The following is a 19,357-nucleotide window of genomic DNA, read 5'->3' on the forward strand; positions in this document are numbered from 1 at the left end:
TGGCGCACGGGAATCTTCACACAAACCCAGGACCCAGCATCAGGCTGTTACTGTCCCTGGATCTCTGAGGAGTAGGGGGGATGGGTGTCAGGGCTGGTGGGGGGGGCCTGGTTGGGCTCTGGGAGGGGAAGAGGAGGCGGGTGTCTGGGCTAGGGAGCCCCTGTGGGCTCTGGGGTAGAGGGGTTGTGTGTGCTTGGCCCCCGGCTGGGCTCTGGCAGGGAGGGGGCAGAGAAAAAGGAACTGGACTGTCATAGGGGTTTCTTTAACTCTCTAGTCCTGGGGGAATTTTTGTGTCTGTATTGTTACAGATATACTTGCTGAAGGTATTTTGAAATAAATTACCAAACTACTTGAAACTGACATGATTATGTAGTGTTGTTTTTGACAAATAAAATTTGCAGAATTTTAAAATATTGTGTGCAGAATTTTTATTTTTTTGGTGCAGAATTCCTCCAGGAGTAGTATAGGGAGCAAAAGAGAGGATAACAAATAAGTACTTCGGTTACTGATAGGAAATTGTACAATAATTTGAGGGCGAGGACGAAGGTTTTCAAGTAGTGTTGAAGTAAGGAAAAACAACTGAAGGATTTGGGGAGGGGCTAAATGTAATTGGAATTGTAGGCCAAGATAAATGATGCTCTTGCAATCATTTCATTGATAGGGACAAGTTTAGAGATTTGGGCCCCATGCAAAGATCTTAATAGTAAGAATGGAGTGGAAAAGTTGAATTTTGGAGATGGTGTCCACGTTGGTTTAAAAGATGATATATGGAAATATCACAAAATAACCACAGAAATATCTGCAGCCTTTTCTGTGTGTGAGCCCAAGCTTAAGTGTTTGTTACAGGTGAGTTCAATTATTAAGAATCATTTTGTTTAAAAGAAATAGTCAGTAGAATCTGATCTGATATTACACAGATGCTTTAGGTCAGGTTTCATTAACGTAGGACTAGAAGAGGCTATCTTACCTAAGCAGGTCTTTGTTAAAAGTCACTGCATTTCTTTTCAAGTTACACTGTTGTATCAAGACTGCATATTTGAAGTCATGCTCTTAAATAATCTGCAGTGGACTACTTAAATTAAAGCAAGTGCGTGCTTCAGTGCCAAGATTTAAAAAAGTGAGCTACTCAGGAATCGCGGCTCCCACTGGCCACGGTTCACTGTCCCAGGCCAAAGGGGGTGGTGGGAAGTGGCGTGGGCGAGGGATGCGGTGGAGGTTGCTGACCCCTGCTGTAAAGCATTTGAAAACAAATAGCTATCTTTGTTCCAACCCTCCTGGAGAAAAGGCTTAATTAGTTCATTTCTTTATGTTTATGTGTATAGTTGGTCATTTGTGAGGAATACATTGAAGAGATAGCCATGTCAATTAAATAAATTTTGCGTTTAGTTTTAGTGTACGTCTTTTTTCTTTCTGTGAAAGACCTACAGTGCTCACAAGCCTCCTGCATCTGATCTATACTTTCACTATTATGGTGGAATGTAGCTGCTATGGGAAGTCATGTATGTGGAGGGAGAGGCAATTTTTCAGGAGGCCAGAGCCATTCCCATGGAGGGCTTTGAGAGTCAGGACAGATGCACTGAATTGTAATTTCTGTTGGCTCTCCATTGAGTACAGGGAATGAAGCACCAGGGTGATCTGTTTTGTACTAGCTGCAGTTTTTTCAGTGTGTGCCTTCATTATGTTCTATCTAAGAAGGGCAGGAGGATGCCCCTTATTGTTATAAATGCTTCCATGACACCTATGTTGAATATACTGAATTAGGTATGCATTCATGTAAGCAGGTCAAATTCTCCATTTTTTTGTGACATAGAATCGTAGAATGTCATAGTTGGAAGGGACCTCAGGAGGTCATCTAGTCCAACCCCATGCTCAAAGAGGGACCAATCCCCAGACAGATTTTTTTTCTCCAGATCTCTGAATGGCCCCCTCAAGGCTTGAACTCACAACCCTGGGTTTAGCAGGCCAATGCTCAAACCACTGAGCTATCTCTCCCCCCATTTGCTCTGCCCTTCTTTCTCCTAGCTGTCTTTGTTGAAGTATACCAGAGTTCGCTGCCACGTGCTGCCCTGTGTGCATGTCCTCTGGATGTACTATTCCCTACTGAGGCACCATAGATAGTTCTTTAGAATTCATTCAAATGCAGGGAATCCATAGCAGAACCTACAACATAACCAGCAAAGAGCTAGTGTTTTCTGTGCATGGTACTGGATTCCATCATCAGATCCGTGGTTGGGCTGCTGGCTGTTTTAATCCTGCAAGAGGAGCCTTGATCCACCTTCCGTTTATCAGATTTCTGCTTTTTATTAGAGGAGAAACATGAGCAATTGGGCTCTCTCTCGTTGAAACTTCCAGTACTTCATTTGTAGTTCTCTTTCACCCTCTCATTCCTTCAGTTGTGTGCCTGGCCTAAACCTTCAATTATAAGATGTTTTGTACAAGGGCCGTGTCTTCCTGTGTGTTTGTCAGCACCTAGCATGATGAGGTCCTGATCCTAATTGTGTTCTTCGAGCACTGCAATAATACAAATACAGAAAAAACGTAGTTTCTGTTGGAGTGCATAGCATCTGTTGTACTATTCTGCTATCATTCTTTATTTTCACATAGGAGAAATCCAGGTAATCAGTTTAAAAACCCAAGTTTGTAACTCTACTCACCTATGCAGCCACTGTTCAAGAGTTAAATCTCCATCTGTAAGCATTAGTGGAAAACAATTGTCTGCCTCAAATTGTGATCTCTCTGTAGTTGCACTTCAAGTGGGTCTCTGGGGATAAAAATAGAAACTGAAGGGATGGATGGTAGCTGACCCTGAACATGTGGGCAAGGTGATGGGTGCATGTGTGAGATGCAGTGCAGAGGTCAGGCACAGAGTGGCTGAGGAGTGCAAGCACTGTGCATTTCTAGTGCAGTAGTGGCTCTGGCCTCAAAGGGGAGAGGGGTAGCATTACAGTGGGGCTGTTGGCCTGCATCAAAGTACACTGGCCAGAAGTTAGCTTGGTTCTGGAAGGTAGTGCGTACCTCATTCTTTCCCAGGGTGACAGAGCTGCTGTACTCCTTGGAAGCCCAGGAAGAATTCTTGTTAGCCAGGATGCATTTTACCTGGGGGCTCCCACTGCATCTGATCTTGGTACAATCTCTCTAGACCACTGACTGAACAGTTCTTAAGTACAGGTTTTAATATGGCATCACGTAATAACATAAGAATGGCCATGCTGGGTCACACCAATGGTCCATCTAGCCCAGTGTCCTGACAGTGGCAAGTGTCAGATGCTTTAGAGGGCATGAACAGAAAGGGCTATTACTGAGTGATCCATTCCTTGTTGTCTGCTTATAGAAATCAAAGGTACAGGCATACCAGGATCATGAGGTTATGTCCCTGACCACTGTACGTAATAGCCATCGATGGACCTGTCTTTCATCTACTATCTATCTATTGCTTTTTGAACCCAGGTATAGTTTTGGCTTTCACAACATCTCCTGGCAACAAGTTCCACAGGTTGTCTATGTGTTGTGTGAAGAAATATTTCGTAGAATCATAGAATATCAGGGTTGGAAGGGACTTCAGGAGGTCGTTTAGTCCAACCCCCTGCTCAAAAGCAGGATCAATCCCCAACTAAATCATCCCAGCCAGGGCTTTGTCAAGCTTGGCCTTAAAAACCTCTAACAAAAGAGATTCCACCACTTCCCTAGGTAACCCATTCCAGTGCTTCGCCACCCTCTAGTGAAAAAGATTTTCCTAATATCCAACCTAAACCACCCACAATGCAACTTGAGACCATTACTCCTTGTTCTGTCACTGAGAACAGTCTAGATCCATCTTCTTTGGAACCCCCTTTCAGGTAGCTGAAAGCAGCTATCAAATCTCCCCTCATTCTTCTCTTCTGCAGACTAAACAATCCCAGTTTCCTCAGCCTCTCCTCATAAGTCATGTGCTCCGCCCCTAATCATTTTTGTTGTCCACTGCTGGACTCTTTCCAATTTTTCCACATCCTTCCTGTAGTGTGGGACCCTTATGTTTGGTTTAAACCTGCTGCCTATTAATGTTCAATAGTGCCTCTGATCATTTACGAGTTAGCTTTTTAAACCCCTCTTGTCCCTGGGTTAGCCCTGCCCTATTGTCAAGAGATCTCAGAAAGGGTAACGGATCAAAGGAAAATAGGCTAGAACCTCATTAGTAAGATCTCAGCCTACCTGAAACAGACCATGCAGTAATTTTAAAGCAAGCAAACACAAAAACTACCTCACCCCAAGGATCTTGTGATCCTTCACCTGAAGAATTCCCTTGCAAAACTCCCATGTACTGCTCCCATTCCCTATCTCCCTGCTCCTGTTTGCTAGTTTGTGCTTTGCACCAGTGGGAAGGAAATACTTGCACCAGTGTAATTGCTACTAAAAATACCATATTGACAGGATTCCTACTTTCAAAGAGTGTTTTAGTGGGCACTGAGATACAGGCAATTGGTCTTACTATGATACTGGCCATTTTGTGGCACAAGACTGAAGAACTTTGAGGGCTTTGAAAGCTTCTGCCTATTTATGTGCTAAGTAGCTGAGATGTGAGAGTAGGAATCCACCAAAGTAATTCAGGAAGTAGAATTACTGAGAGTAACTATCCTTTGTTTTAATAGCTTCAGAAAGCAGTACAAGACATATCTTTAGCCACATATCTACCTGGTAAGGTGTAAATCAGAGGCACGTATTTCCCAGTGCATATATAGTATGGGGAGCAATTATGGCTGCTCATTTTGAGGAGTTATAAATTAGTCTTTGCTGCACACACATCATGGAAATGGGTATACTATAACTTATTCAAAACTTGTTTGCTCTTTCTTTTTCACAAAGTCATTTGAATAAACATATAACGGTCAGTCAATCATATTTTGGACTTTGTTAGCGGTTAGCTCTAAGGTAAAGGCTTTGGAGAATCAAAACTGAGGAATGGCCAGGCATTCCCGTGAGCTCAGGATATTTAGTTCCAGTGAAATTTCACTGAAAGCAAAATTGTGCTAATTGGTGGTGGTTGATTTTTTTTCAAGCAACAGATTTCACTGTGGGCTACACACTGAGTTCTATTGTTAGAAGGATTTACATAAACTGTCATATTAAATTTGTGTTTGGATTTGCAGAAGCTGACAGTGGCCATGGAACAGAAGCCAGATGATGCAGAATATTACTGTCAAAGAGCTTATGCTCATATTCTTCTACAGAATTACTGGGGTAACATCTCTTAAACTATATTGTGTATCCCTTTAAGACCACATTATGACATTCCTTATTGAACAATGTCTTAAATCAAGCAAAGTATAATGATAGTCTTAGAAATTTGTTACTTTTAATCAAAGCAGCCCACATTTGCCACTAATATAGCTCTTCTGATATCTGATCACTTCTGATCTCTCATGGAAGCTTTTCAGTCCTAACTTTCCATTTAATGTGTTGAATACACTAATGAAAGAATAACCCATTGTTTCAATTTATTGCTTAGTTACTTTGGTTACTAGATTTAGGCTTCAGACAGGCCTTAAACTTTCTCCTTATTTTATTAAAAGTGATATAACACTTTAAATATGTTCTGTTTCAAGAAAAGTTTCACTTTCTAAATGGTTCCTTCTGTATCTGATCCAGTGCTTAACAGGGCTGCCCAGAGGATTCAGGGGGCCTGGGCAGAGAAATTTTGGGTGCCCCTTCCATTAAAAAAAGTTGCACTACTATAAAATACTATATTCTCGTGGGGACCCCTGCAGGACATGGGGCCTGGGGCAAATTGCCCCACTTGCCTGCCACCCCTTTCCCCGTGCCGCCCCCCCGCAGCCCTGGTTCTTAGAAATTTAAGGTTTATTTTTATTTTTAATAGAATTGACCTTGGAATTCCCAGCTTAAACCCAAACCATCTGACTGACTGAAGGTCACAGTCCATCGCACTTAAGAGAGGAGAGCAGCAGAATGAAGGATAGACTAGCTGTATGCTACTGGGAAATTCTGCGTCAAAAAATTAAAAAATTGGAGCCAAAAAATTTAAATTCTGCACATATTTTAAAATTCTTCAACTTTTAATTGTCAGAATAACACTATATAATCATGCCAGTTTCAATTATCTTGGTAATTACCTGTCAGTAAGTAAGTATGTCTGTAACAATACAGACACACACAATTTCCCCTAGGAGTAGAGAGTTAAAGAAACCCTTATGGCAACCCAGTAGTTGGTTCTCTACCCCCCTCTCCCTCCCCCAAACCCAGACCCTCACACTCCATCCCCCCTAGAGCCCAGCCATGGGCCCCCCTCCCTGACCCAGACACTCACCCCTGACCCCCAGAGGCCAGCTGTGTGGCCCCCCTCTAGCCTGGACACTCACAGATCCTACACACCTCCACAGCCCAGGGATCCAGAGGGAGAAACAACCAGTGCCATTGCCTCCTTCCTTCAGGGCATGCTGGGAACTGCAACTGCCGGGAGCCCCCCAGTTTCCTTTCCTTCCCCCTGGCCTTGTCGTCTATTTGTGAGCTGGGCTCTGCGGGTCCAGTGGCCCCTAGTGGTGGCCAATATCTCTGCCGTCCATTTCTGTAGGAGGAAATTCTGTGTGCCCAACATTAATTTCTCAAAATTCTGCATTGCACAGTGGCGCGGAATTCCCCCATGAGTAGCTATAGCAGATTTGAGTGGTGAAAATATTGTAAGATAATTACTGTACTTCAATAGCATGACTTTCTGCATACATTTAAGAAAACTAATACTTCACACTCTTCATTTAAGATGTAAAAATGGAGCTCAGGACTCTAACTGTAGTATTAACCACAAACTACTTGTTCACTTAGGCAATGCCTAAGTATGTGAATTACTTTGTGTTAAAATTAAAAAATTCAGAATGTTAGCTTTGTCTCCTGATTCAAGTCAAATGCAACATTAGGGCTAATTAAGTTACTGTATTTCTATTGTTTCTAGAAAAGAGTAATATACTCTACATTAAAAAACATGTGACTGCTTATTTGTAGGCTCCATTCCATACTTCTGAAGGTGTGAGATTATGGCTAAATGTTGAGTTAGGACTGAATTGTCACTTTGCTTTTATATCTTTGGTTTAAGATACGTAACTGCAATTCTTAAGATACTAATGTTGAAAATTGACTTTCTGCAGATGCTGTTGCAGACGCAAAGAAGTCCCTAGAACTCAATCCCAATAATGCCACAGCTTTTCTCAGAAAAGGGTATGTAGCCATTTAAGAAGCTACAGGCAGCAAGTTTCCATTTTCGAAATATATTGTACTCATTGTAGCACTACTACAGTTTGCATCACACTGGGGTCTCAATTGCCCCCTTATAGAAGGTGGACTAAATAAATTAATGTGGTGAGGGTCAGTCTCAAGGAGGAGTGGGTCCGGGGAGCATTCATAGCTTTAGTCATTTGGATCTTTATAAGAGGGCTGTTGGACAATGGCATTTTAAACTTGGTACCACTTTTAATCTAAGATTTTGGTGATTGACTGTGAAGGATCTGTAAGTCAAGTCAAAGTTGCAGAAACTATCAGAAGCCTGCATCCCAAGAAAGGGAATAAAAAATCATAGGCAGGAGTTGTAGACCAAGTTGGATGTGCAAGCATTTCAGAGAGGTGATTAAGAAAAAGCAGAAAGCCTACAAGGAGTGGAAGATGGGAGGGATTAGCAAGGAAAGCTACCTTATTGAGGTCAGAACATGTAGGGATAAAGTGAGAGAGGCCAAAAGCCATGTAGAGTTGGACCTTGCAAAGGGAATTAAAACCAATAGTAAAAGGTTCTATAGCCTTATAAATAAGAAGAAAACAAAGAAAGAAGTGGGACCGCTAAACACTGAGGATGGAATGGAGGTTAAGGATAATCTAGGCATGGCCCAATATCTAAACAAATACTTTGGTTCAGTCTTTAATGAAGAGCTTTGGGATGATGGTAGGATGACGAATGAGGATATGGAGGTAGATATTACCACATCCGAGGTAGAAGCCAAACTCAAACATCTTAATGGGACAAAATCAGAGGGCCCAGATAATCTTCATCCAAGAATATTAAAGGAACTGGCACATGAAATTGCAAGCCCATTAGTAAGAATTTTTAATGAATCAGTAAACTCGGGTTGTACCATATGACTGGAGAATTGCTAATATAGTTCCTATTTTTAAGAAAGGGAAAAAAAGTGATCTGAGTAACTAGAGGCCTGTTAGTTTGACATCTGTAGTATGTAAGGTCTTGGAAAAAATTTTGAAGGAGAAAATAGTTAAGGACATTAAGGTCAGTGGTAATTGGGACAAAATACAACATGGTTTTACAAAAGACAGATCGTGCCAAACCAACCTGATCTCCTTCTTTGAGAAGGTAATCGATTTTTTCAGACAAAGGAAACACAGTGGATCTAATTTACCTCTATTTCAGTAAGGCATTTGATACGGTTCCACACAGGGAATTATTAGTTAACTTGGAAAAGAGAGGGATCAGTATGAAAATTGAAAGGTGGATAAGGAAAATTGAAAGGTGGAGAGGAGACTACAACGGGTCGTACTGAAAGGTGAACTGTCAGGCTGGAAAGTGGTTACTAGTGGAGTTCCTCAGGGATCAGTTTTGGGACCAATCTTATTAAACCTTTTTATTACTGACCTTGGCACAAAAAGCAGGAATATGCTAATAAAGTTTGCGGATGACACAAAGCTGGGAGGTATTGCTAACACAGAGAGGGACCGGGATATCATACAGGAAGATCTGGATGACCTTGTAAACTGGAGTAATAATAATAATAGGATGAAATTTAATAGTGAAAAGTGCAAGGTCATGCATTTGGGGATTAATAACAAGAATTTTAGTTATAAAATGGGGACGCATCAGTTGGAGGTAACAGAGGAGGAGAAGGACCTCGGAGTATTGGTTGATCACAGGATGACTATGAGCCGCCAATGTGATAGGGCTGTTAAAAAAGCTAATGCGGTTTTAGGATGCATCAGGCTAGGTATTTCCAGCAAAGATAAGGAGGTGTTAGTACCGTTATATAAGGCACTGGTGAGACCTCATCTGGAATACTGTGTGCAGTTCTACTCTCCTATGTTAGGATGAATTCAAACTGGAACGGGTACAGAGAAGTGCTACGAGGATGATCTGAGGAATGGAAAACCTATCTTATGAAAGGAGACTGAAAGAGCTTGGCTTGTTTAGCCTAAGCAAAAGAAGGTTGAGGGGGAATATGATTGATCTTTATAAATATATCAGAGGGATAAATATTAGGGAGGGAGAGGAATTATTTGAGCTTAGTACCAATGTGGACACAAGAACAAATGGATATAAACTGGACACTAGGAAGTTTAGACTTGAAATTAGGTGAAGGTTTCTAACCATTAGAGGAGTGAAGTTCTGGAACAGCCTTCCAAGGGGAGCAGTGGGGGCAAGAGACATATCTGGCTTTAAGACTAAGCTTGATAAGTTTATGGAGGGGATGGTATGTTGGGATAGCCTAATTTTGGCAATTAATTTGGCAATTGATCTCTGATTATCAGCAGGTAAGTATGCCCAGTGGTCTGTGAAGGGATGTTAGATGGGGTGGGATCTGAGTTACTACAGAGAATTCTTTCCTGGGTGCTGGCTTCTGAGTCTTGCCCACATGCTCAGGGTTTAACTGATCGCCATATTTGGGGTCAGGAAGGAATTTTCCTCCAGGGCAGATTGGCAGAGGCCCTGGAGGTTTTTCACCTTCCTCTGCAGCATGGGGCACGGATCACTTGCTGGATGATTCTCTGCAGCTTGAGGTCTTCAAACCACAATTTGAAGACTTCAATAACTCAGACATAGGTTAGGGGTTTGTTACAGGAGTGGGTGGATGAGATTCTGTGGCCTGCATTGTGCAGGAAGTCAGACTAGATGATCATAATGGTCCCTTCTGACCTTAAAGACTGAGTCTGTAATAGAGCCCTTGTATTAGTAGACAATGTGTCAAATTCCCCATGTTTCTACCTTTGCAATGTTATTCTGTTCTTAGTATCCCAGTTAATTGTAACTTACAAATTACAGTTACAGCAAATTTGTAGCTTTTGTTTATTAACGGCAAATTTAATAGATCATGTACTACTTTTCCACCCAGATACAGTGTAAAGTAAAATATACTGTGCTCAGCAGAAGTGTGAATTTGATTGGAAGCATAACTACCGTGCCTTTGGTTTTTTTCTGTGTGTATGTCAGGATAAGTGAATACCATATCAAAAATTATGCTTCTGCTCTAGAGTCTTTCAAAGAAGGACAGAAATTGGACAGTAAGTATTGAAACTGCACTTCTCTTTGCACACTAATCAGTAAATATTTAAAAGCTGCTTTAAGGTTCAGGATAAATTGAAGAAAATGATTTTCAGAGGTGATTAGTGATTTAGGTGCCACAACTTTTGGATACCCAGCTAGATCATGTGAAATAGGCCTAACTTTTGGGAAGCACAGAGCATCCCCTCATGTGAAAATCAAGCCCTTTTAAGGCATCTAGAGTTGGCCACAAAATATCAATAGTCACTTCTGAAAATGTACGCTCACGTGTTTCAGTTCCCTATGGGTTAAATGGGGATATTTCCCTGCTTCAGACATACGTTGCAGATAAATTCAGGTGTTTGATCTGGTACTATAGTGATGAGCATCATGGAAAAGCCTACAAACAGACTGAGTTCTTCTTATACAATGTGAAGTTGTAAACCAGGGATTGGCAACCATTGGCACATGGCCCACCGGGCCAGTTTTTTTACTTGCCGCATCCGCAGGTTCAGCCTATCGCAGCCAGCACACCCCTCGGCCGGCTCCACTTCCCACAGCTCCCATTGGCTGGAAGCGGTGAACCGCGGCCAATGGGGGCCATGATCGGCTGAACCTGCAGATGCAGCAGGTAAACAAACTGGCCCGGCGGGCCGTGGGCCAAAGGTTGCCAATCCCCGCTGTAAACTAAGGAAAACACAACTTTCTCTGCACAGTTTCTTGGAGTTTACACAACTCCAGATATATGTCTGAGCTCATAAACTCTGCTTGTGGCTCTCTTACCTTCAATTAAACACTCCTCTGTAGTTTTCAGTATAATGTTTCCCGTTTTTCATCTCTTAACTTACTTTTGGTTGGGTTAAGGGCCTAGTTTTCTGTCCTATGGAGTTACTAATACGTTAATCTCTGGATTCCTGAACTGTTAAATTGGTGAAGTATGGAGCTTTTGAAAAACTGGCCTTTTTTCCAATTATGGGAAAAGGAAGAGTTTAGTCATTAGTCTTGATTAAACTGCAAGGCAGTTCAGAACAAAATGATTTCTCCATGGTGGTTGTGAATCCTCCCTAGGCCACCACCCAAAAAATAAATATTTTTCTGGGGTATAAGGAGGGAACACTGAGAAACTGAAACTTTCAAGTTAGATGAAATAATAAAGCACACATAGGAATGTAAGAATTGCCATACTTGATCAGATCCAAGGCCCATTTAGTTAGTATTCTATCTCAAACAGTGGCCAGTACCTAATGCCAAGGGGAAAATGTAAGAATCCTGCAGTTAACAGTTGTGGGATAATATGCCTGCACACCTCCATTCTCATCATGATTTCTAGAGATTGCCTTAAACCCTGAAAGAGAGCTTTAGTATTTCTGGTAAAATTTTTGTTAATTGTGGTGACTCTGGATATTCTTGTTCATATAAATGTCCAATCCTCCCCTTCACCCTCCCCCCCCCTTTTGTGTGTGTGTGTGAGGATACTTAACATGGAGAAATAGATTCAATTTGTGTAATGACCCAGCCACTCCCAGTCTCTATTCAAGACCAAGTTAATGGTATCTGGTTTGCAAATTAATTCCAGTTCATCAGTTTCTCATTGGAGTCTGTTTTTGAAGCTTTTCTATTGCAAAATTACCACCTTTAAGACTGTTACTGAGTGACCAGAGAGGTTGAAGTGTTCTCCTACTGGTTTTTTTGATGTTATGATTCCTGATGTTAGATTTCTGTCCATTTATTCTTTTGCGTAGAGACTGGGAGTGGCTGGGTCACTACACAAATTGAATCTATTTCCCCATGTTCAGTATCCTCACATCTTCTTGTCAGCTGTCTGAAATGGGCCTTCTTGATTATCACTACAAAAGTTTTTTTTTCTCCTGCTGATAATAGCTCATCTTAATTAATTAGCCTCTTAGAATTGGTATGGCAACTTTCACCTTTTCATGTTTTCTGTATGTGTATATATATCTTCTTACTACATGTTCCATTCTGTGCATATGATGAAGTGGGCTGTAGCCCATGAAAGCTTATGCTCAAATTTGTTAGTCCCTAAGGTACCACAAGTACTCCTGTTCTTTTTACAGATACAGACTAACATGGCTGCTACTCTGACTCCTACTAGAGAGACATCTTATACCAGCAAAACCCAGTTCCCTAAATAAGATGAGCTATGTCTAGGCTAGGGCTTTTGCTGGTATAACTGTCAATTAGGGTTGTGATTGTTTTTTTACACTCCTGCGTGACCTAGCTATGCTGACAAAACTGTAAGTGAAGACCAGGCCCAGTAATCCACAACTGCACTGCAAACCCTATTTGCTAATCACTAGTGACTTCACCCAGTAACTTGAGGCTTCTAGAAAATTCTTTCCCTATCTTATTATTACCTAATAGACAGCTAGAATCTTGATTTCTCTTCCCTCTTAACTTTCTAATACAACTAGAAACCCCTAGAAAAACACAGTAAGTTGGGGGTCATCTGTAAACTTTTTTTCACAATTTTGGATTATCCTCAAATAGACTGGCTTTTCTGTACTTGTTCAAGTGGAATGCATGTGGATGAGTATTTGAGGGGATCATTCTAAGAACAGAGGAGAGATATTTACCGTCTTTGGGAACAGTTAAATGGAAGTGGTGAAGAAGCCTGAAAGCTGAATACTAGATTTGGGTCAGTTCAAACTTAATTTGGCTTGCCAACTGAACTACTAATCAGTTCTATGTGTATTAACATCCATCTCAACAAAGCTGGGGAGTTAGTTATGTAATTGAACACCAATATCAAACATCATATAATTGATTTGAAGGAGTCCTGACACTTAATACTATATCTAGTCTTCTGTATTTAAGAATCAAAACAAACCAGTTCCATTGTTGCAAGTCTGCCCCTTATGCATCATCATGACAAGTAATAGTACCCATTTTTTGGAGCAGTAGATTTGAGATACTGAATTGTTATATATTCCATCTCTTCTAGATGTGGATACTTCTTTTACTATTTGGATTAAAAGATGCGAAGAAACACTAAACAGTAAGAGTGGCTTCATTATTTTGTACTTGTTTTGATATTTGCTGTGCTTTTTAAACATTTTTTCAAAATCTGAAATCTTTATAGCACTTGCCTTTGTTTACAATAAACTACTAGATGCTCCAATTGTTTCAGAGAGGATCAGTGTCCCAAGACTTTTTTTGCTTAAATTTTTTTTAAATGTTTCTTTAGATTTTTGAAGGAAAAAATCCATACCAGAATTAGTCATGCAAATGGGAAAAGTACCTATTTCATGTTCAGACTTTGAGAACAAAAATCCTGGTATTTCAAAAACTTTCATAGTTGTAATGCAAATCTTGTGTTGGTAAATGCTGCCAATTAACATAATCTTAAATAAATCCAATTTCTGTTAGGAGCCACACAGTTTTGATTCCATATGCTGCCCTTGTGTAGAAGTTCAGGGAAACCAACTTAATGTAAGATTTCTGTAGTGATGTTGGAGCATGTCTTGCAGGCTTTTACTTTGGGGTATAGAGTGCAAGACTGATAGATGTGGGGCTGGAAAAAAACAATGGAGAGTTAGAGATTTGCGCCTCCAGTTCTCTGAGGTCTGTATCCTTTGTCAAAAGAACCATTCTCATCCATCTAGCTGTGGCACCATGATAAAGTAGCAATAGCCATGCTCTTACTGGTTGCTGGCACCAGCTGTGATCAGGAGCAGTAATGCAGTGTTCAGTGAGAGAGCACTATCTGAAGCAGTGGTCAGCTTTGTACTAATTCTTCGTGTGGGTTGACGAGTCTGACAGAGAGTGTGCAACTTAGTACAGCTTTTCCCACACTTTGGCACAACCTACTTTTCCTAAGTTGCCCAGGGGCTTCATAGATGTATCCGGCTGTGGATACGAAGGAGTAGCTCATAAGGCTACTTTCTCCTCTACTGTGACTTTATCTGCAGACTTACTCCCTTCAGAGTGTGTACTGGGAAAGAAAGATCAGTGGGGGCAGTGTGAGTTGATATTTTAACAACAAACGGCAGAGGAACATAACTTTTTTTGTCAGTCTGGTACTTATCCTTTATATCTAGGGCCCTACCAAATTCACAGTACATTTTGGTCATTTTCATGTTCACAGGATTTTAAAAATCATAAATTTCATGATTTCTGCTATTTAAATCTGAAATTTCACTGTGTTGTAATAGTAGGCCTCCTGGCCCGAAAAGGAGTTGTGGGGTGGTTGCAAGGTTATTGTAGGTGGGAATGTGGTACTGCTACTCTTACTTCTGCACTGTTGCTGGGGGTGGCACTGCCTTCAGAGCTGGGCAGTTGCAGAGTGGCAGCTGCTGGCCAGGAGCCCAGCTCTGAAGGTAGAGCCGCTGCCAGCAGCAGAGTAGAAGGATGGCATGGTATGGTATTGCCATCCTTACTTCTGCATTGTTGCTGGTGGGGCGCTGCCTTCAAAGCTGAGCAGCTGACCAATAGCCGCTGTTCTCTGACTGCCCAGCTCTGAAGTCAGCACAGAAGTAAGGGTGGCAGTATGGCAATTTCCCCAAAATAACCCTGTGATGACCCCCCCCCCCCCCGCAACTCGTTTTGGTTCAGGACCCCCGATTTAAGAAATGCTGGTCTCTTCCTTGAAATCTGTGTAACATGGGGCAGGGGTCAGCAACCTCTGGCACACAATTGCCATGGTAAGCACCCTAGTGGGCCGGGCCAGTTTGTTTACCTCCCGCATCGGCAGGTTCAGCCAACCGAGGCTCCCACTGGCCGCGTTTCGCTGTCCTAGGCCAATGGGGGCTGCGGGAAGCGGCGCGGGCAAGGGCCGTGCTGGTAAACAAACTGATGTGGCAGGTAAACAAACTGGCCTGGGTACTTACCCTAACGAGCTGCGTGCCAGAGGTTGCCAACCCCTGGTATAGGGTGAAAGCACACCAAAGACTAGATTTCATGGAGGGACCAGATTTCATGGTTCATGATGTGTTTTTCATAGATGTGAATTTGGTAAGGTCCTATTTATATCATATAAAGATGGTCTCAAGATTTTTTTCAGTGGCTCTTCTCTTTTGCTGAAGAAATAACAAGAATATCAAGTCTTGGCTGTCTTGATTTTTGCTGGAGGAACACTTTGAAGGACTATGGTTGGAGTTTTTCCATTTCCGAAGGGGAGAGGATGTCATGTCATATGCCAAACCGAGCTTTTCTTCCAAGTGTTGAGCTTGTTCTTGTCCCTGTTTTACTCAGTCTGCCTAAACACCTTTCTCTCCCTCAGCTATTCATGTTTTAGTCATCTTAAGATGTCATTTTACTGATTCTCCAAAGGCTTTTCTAGCAAAAATAGAATTCAAAACATGGTATTAATATTTAGTAAAGCAGAGTTTTTTAAAACAATCTTTGAAGCACCCTCATGCATTATAAAGAAGCAAAAAAGCAAAAAGCAGTATTTTTTTTTGCTTTGCTATTCACTTCTTGAAAGGGGGACCAACCTTGAATATCTCTAAATTAGAATTTCTGACAATTTTTAAGTTTTCTACGGAAAAAAATTTGTATGGTATTGCACAGTTAAGGTTGCCCAGATAACCTTAACTCTTCTTTAGCTAAATGTCATCACTCTCTTCTGTGAAACTGGAGTCCTTATCAGAATTATCTTACAAACTTGAGCATGACTGTCCAGTCTATGGATAGCAAGATTCAAACTACTGCAGAAGATCTTAACCCAAAGCTTTAGGTGTTGATTTGCCAAAGCCTTCATGTCATAACAGAAGTCTGTTACATCTTCACTTGTTAGGAACTATTGATGAGAAGATGCAGTCATTCTGTTATTCAGAGCATACTTTTGTGTTGCAGTTGTCCTTTTGCATGACTTTTTTTAAATTAAATCCCTAGATACAAATAGTGTTATGATTCAAATACAGAATCTCTCTGAATAGTTGAAAAAAGTTGAAAGAAGCAAATCTACCTTGTACATTAAACATGTTGCTCGTCTGAAAAATGCAACTTGTTTTTGTCCCTACAGCAGGATCACAGACTGAAATGGTAAGGCTTTTTCTTAACGTACTTGCTGCTTACTCTTAATTGTGGCACTAAACAAGAGCATGTTTTGAGACTTTACTTAGTTGCTTCATATTAACAGGCTATAAAACTAATTTAAATCTTCCTGCTACATAGCATTTTTTGTGTGGGGTTAACTTAAGCCTAAAGTCCTTCTCCTTGTTGATGTCAGGCTTGTGGAGACTCTTAAGAAGGATTAAACAAGCACACAGTTCTAGCAGTTATATCAACGTGCTTAAGTTTTATAATAAAGCAAGTCTAATTTTTTTCTTTGCACAATTGATGATTAATCTTGCAAGATTAATCAATTCCACTTAAGCATTATAATTGCTTTTAAATGTAATTTATTGAGTGCCTTAAAAGTGCATGAACTGTTACCTAACCAGATTTTTATTCTACTGACACTCTAGTTCATTTTTTAGTTGCCTCTTTCTACTATGTGCCGTGGTAAAACCTTTGAACTTGTGTCTCTAGAAATAGTATTGAAGTCTGAGATGACGTTGGAAACTTGCATTGGTCCTTGAGACTGTTGCTCTCAAACTACCCCCAATTTATGCATATTGAAAATAAGTTCTGTGTGGAAAGTCTGACAGGAGTAGTGTTATACACAAGGACAATGGCCTTGTGGTTAGAAGCGAAAGATTGGAAGTCAAGAACTCTGGGTTACATTCCCAGCTGTACTGTAGATTTCCTTTGTCATTTTAGGTTATCTATTTAACCATTGTGTCTTTTGTTAGCTGCAGAATGGGTGTAATACTTGCTGCCTGAGAAGGTGGCTGAATTGAGAATTTGAATTACTATTTATAAAGCACTTCGATTTCAGAACATTCCAGTCACTTGTGACTTCAGAGCATTCCAGTTGTTTGTTTTTTCTCCCATCTAAAGATTTCAAGCTCTTTTGTGCTGGTCCTACATAAATGGTTATGGGACTAATCAGGAGATTTGTTTTCAAAATGTTTATTTAACTTAGTTAATGCAAGAGGAGAAAATGGCAATTTAGTTAATGATGTACAATATGTGTATGTATTACATTATGAATGTTTCTTTGAAAAGTACATCATGATACAGTGAGCTATACTAATTTAACTTTTTAATGTCTTTCAAATGTCGTGCCACAATCAGACTACAGGACAGCAAACTCAGCCATCAAAACTCAAGTAAGTCTTTTTTAGCTTTATTACACTTTACATAATTTGACAATCATTTTAAATAGCATATGTATTTGTAGCAAGCCATTATTCCAAATTGTAAATTTAGTCTGCTCTTTAATGCACACATTAAAACTAAATTCTGTACACTGGATCAGATGTGTTTGCTGATTGTGTTTATGGTTTGGATTTGTGTAAATACCAAATAACCTCTGAAGCGGTAAGGAGCCACAATGTATCATAAACTTCAAACTGTCTAACCTGGTGGTATAAAAGATATATTATTAGTTTATTTAGATATGCTTAGTGTGCCTGTCCTCTGAGTATAAGCTTCAGAATCTTCAGAAGCCCAGATGCAATGACTTTAGTTAGTATGTCAGCACTAAACTCCCCAACCCGTCCTCTCCGAAAGTGTATTGGTAGATCGGCTTTTCAGTATGTACTAAAAAGTCCACATACGCAGGCTGTTGTCGGGCCAAGAACTCCACTGAAGATGCTCAGCTCACAGAACATATCTAGGGATTTGGGATTAGGTATCCCAACTGATGTTCAGCTGGGGCAAAACTTACCACTTCTCAATTGTACCTACCTTAAGTATTGCTTAGGCATCAGAGCAGAGAGATTCCTATATATCAGGCCTGCATAATTCGTAAAGTGGCGAGGGCCACATTATTCCAAAGAAAACAGCTGAGGGCCAAACCCCCCCCAGTGCTGCCGAGCCCCCCCAAACAATCTCCCTGCTCCACCCGCTCCGTGGGGAAAAAACCCTCCTTCCCCAGTGCCACCCTGCTGAAACAGCGGTATTGAACCTCGATAATACGTTATAGCGAGCCCCTAAGGTAGTATAATTAAGGTGAAAGAAAAATGTCTTTTTGCTAGAAGTAAAATAAGATCTTCCCCTCACTTTGTAATCAAGTGCCCTGTTGAATGAATGAGGTGTGACTGAGGAAGATGTGGAAGGCAGGCACCTCCAGACAGCTGCAGCCCTTGGAGAGGGGATGGGAGCCAGACCAGATCAGTAGAACAGATCAGCCACTGACTCGTAGCTCGTCTCCTCAGCTCCCCACTCCCGCTTGCCTCTTCAGGCCTCCTCCCCCACTGCCGGCTCACCCCCCACCCCACCACTGCCTGCCTACTCGCCCCCTCAGCCCCCCACCCCCTATGGTTCACCTGCCCCCTGCCAATGCCTACCCACTCGCCTCCTTAGACCCCCACGCCCCCGGCTCACCTGCCCCCCTGCTCGCCTTCTCAGCCCCTCCCCAGCTCGCATACTCACCCTGTGCCCCTGCCTGCCCTCTCAGCTCCTCAGCCTCCCTTCCCCCTGGCCAGTGATGAATTGCCAAAATCTTAACAACCAGTTCCCTCCTCACCCCACAAGGGGGTTGTGGCCTGCCCCCACCCCCCGGGACCTCTGCCTCATCCACCTCCCTTCCCTGTCCCCTGACTGCCCCCCTGCCACCCCATCCACACTCCCCCTCCTTCCTGATGGCCCCCTCCCCTGGCCCTTGCCCCCATTTAACCCCCTGTTCCCCACTCTCTGATTGCCCTGACCCCTATCCACGCCCTCACCCTGACCACCCCCCTGAATTCCCCTGCCCCCTTACTGAGCTGCTTGGAGGTGGCTGATGGCATTACAGACTTGCATATGTTACATAAATGCCGCCGACATGCAGCACCTGGAGCACTGGGTTAGGCAGAGCTCGCAGCCCCCCCCTGCTTCCCGCGAATCAGCTGTTCGCACGGGAAGCCTGAGAGGGTTGAGAAGCAAGCGGCATCTTCGTGCTCAGGCCCAGGGAGGCGGTGGTGAGCTGGGGCGGGGGGCGGTTCCCCTGTGTCCCTCTCCTTCCCCCCCGGGTTACCTGCTGCGACATGGATGGCCCCCCCGACCCAACTCACCTTGGCTCCGTCTCTGCCTCGCTGAGCCTGAGCGCGAAGCTGCCGCACTGCTTCTCTGACC

At 42.2% G+C, this 19,357-nt stretch overlaps 1 protein-coding gene across 1 annotated transcript in view; it reads left to right on the top strand.

The window, feature by feature from the left end:
* SUGT1 (SGT1 homolog, MIS12 kinetochore complex assembly cochaperone) overlaps nucleotides 1-19,357 on the top strand; it is a 59,843-nt gene that overhangs the window by 3,708 nt on the left and 36,778 nt on the right. The window contains exons 3-8 of the mRNA XM_030565999.1: nucleotides 5,124-5,214; nucleotides 7,131-7,200; nucleotides 10,184-10,254; nucleotides 13,197-13,250; nucleotides 16,218-16,237; nucleotides 17,375-17,409. Coding sequence (XP_030421859.1) covers nucleotides 5,124-5,214; nucleotides 7,131-7,200; nucleotides 10,184-10,254; nucleotides 13,197-13,250; nucleotides 16,218-16,237; nucleotides 17,375-17,409 — 341 coding nt within the window. The remainder of the gene's footprint in view (nucleotides 1-5,123; nucleotides 5,215-7,130; nucleotides 7,201-10,183; nucleotides 10,255-13,196; nucleotides 13,251-16,217; nucleotides 16,238-17,374; nucleotides 17,410-19,357) is intronic.

The sequence above is a fragment of the Gopherus evgoodei genome, chromosome 1 (genome assembly GCF_007399415.2).
Source record: "Gopherus evgoodei ecotype Sinaloan lineage chromosome 1, rGopEvg1_v1.p, whole genome shotgun sequence".
Lineage (NCBI taxonomy): Eukaryota > Metazoa > Chordata > Testudines > Testudinidae > Gopherus > Gopherus evgoodei.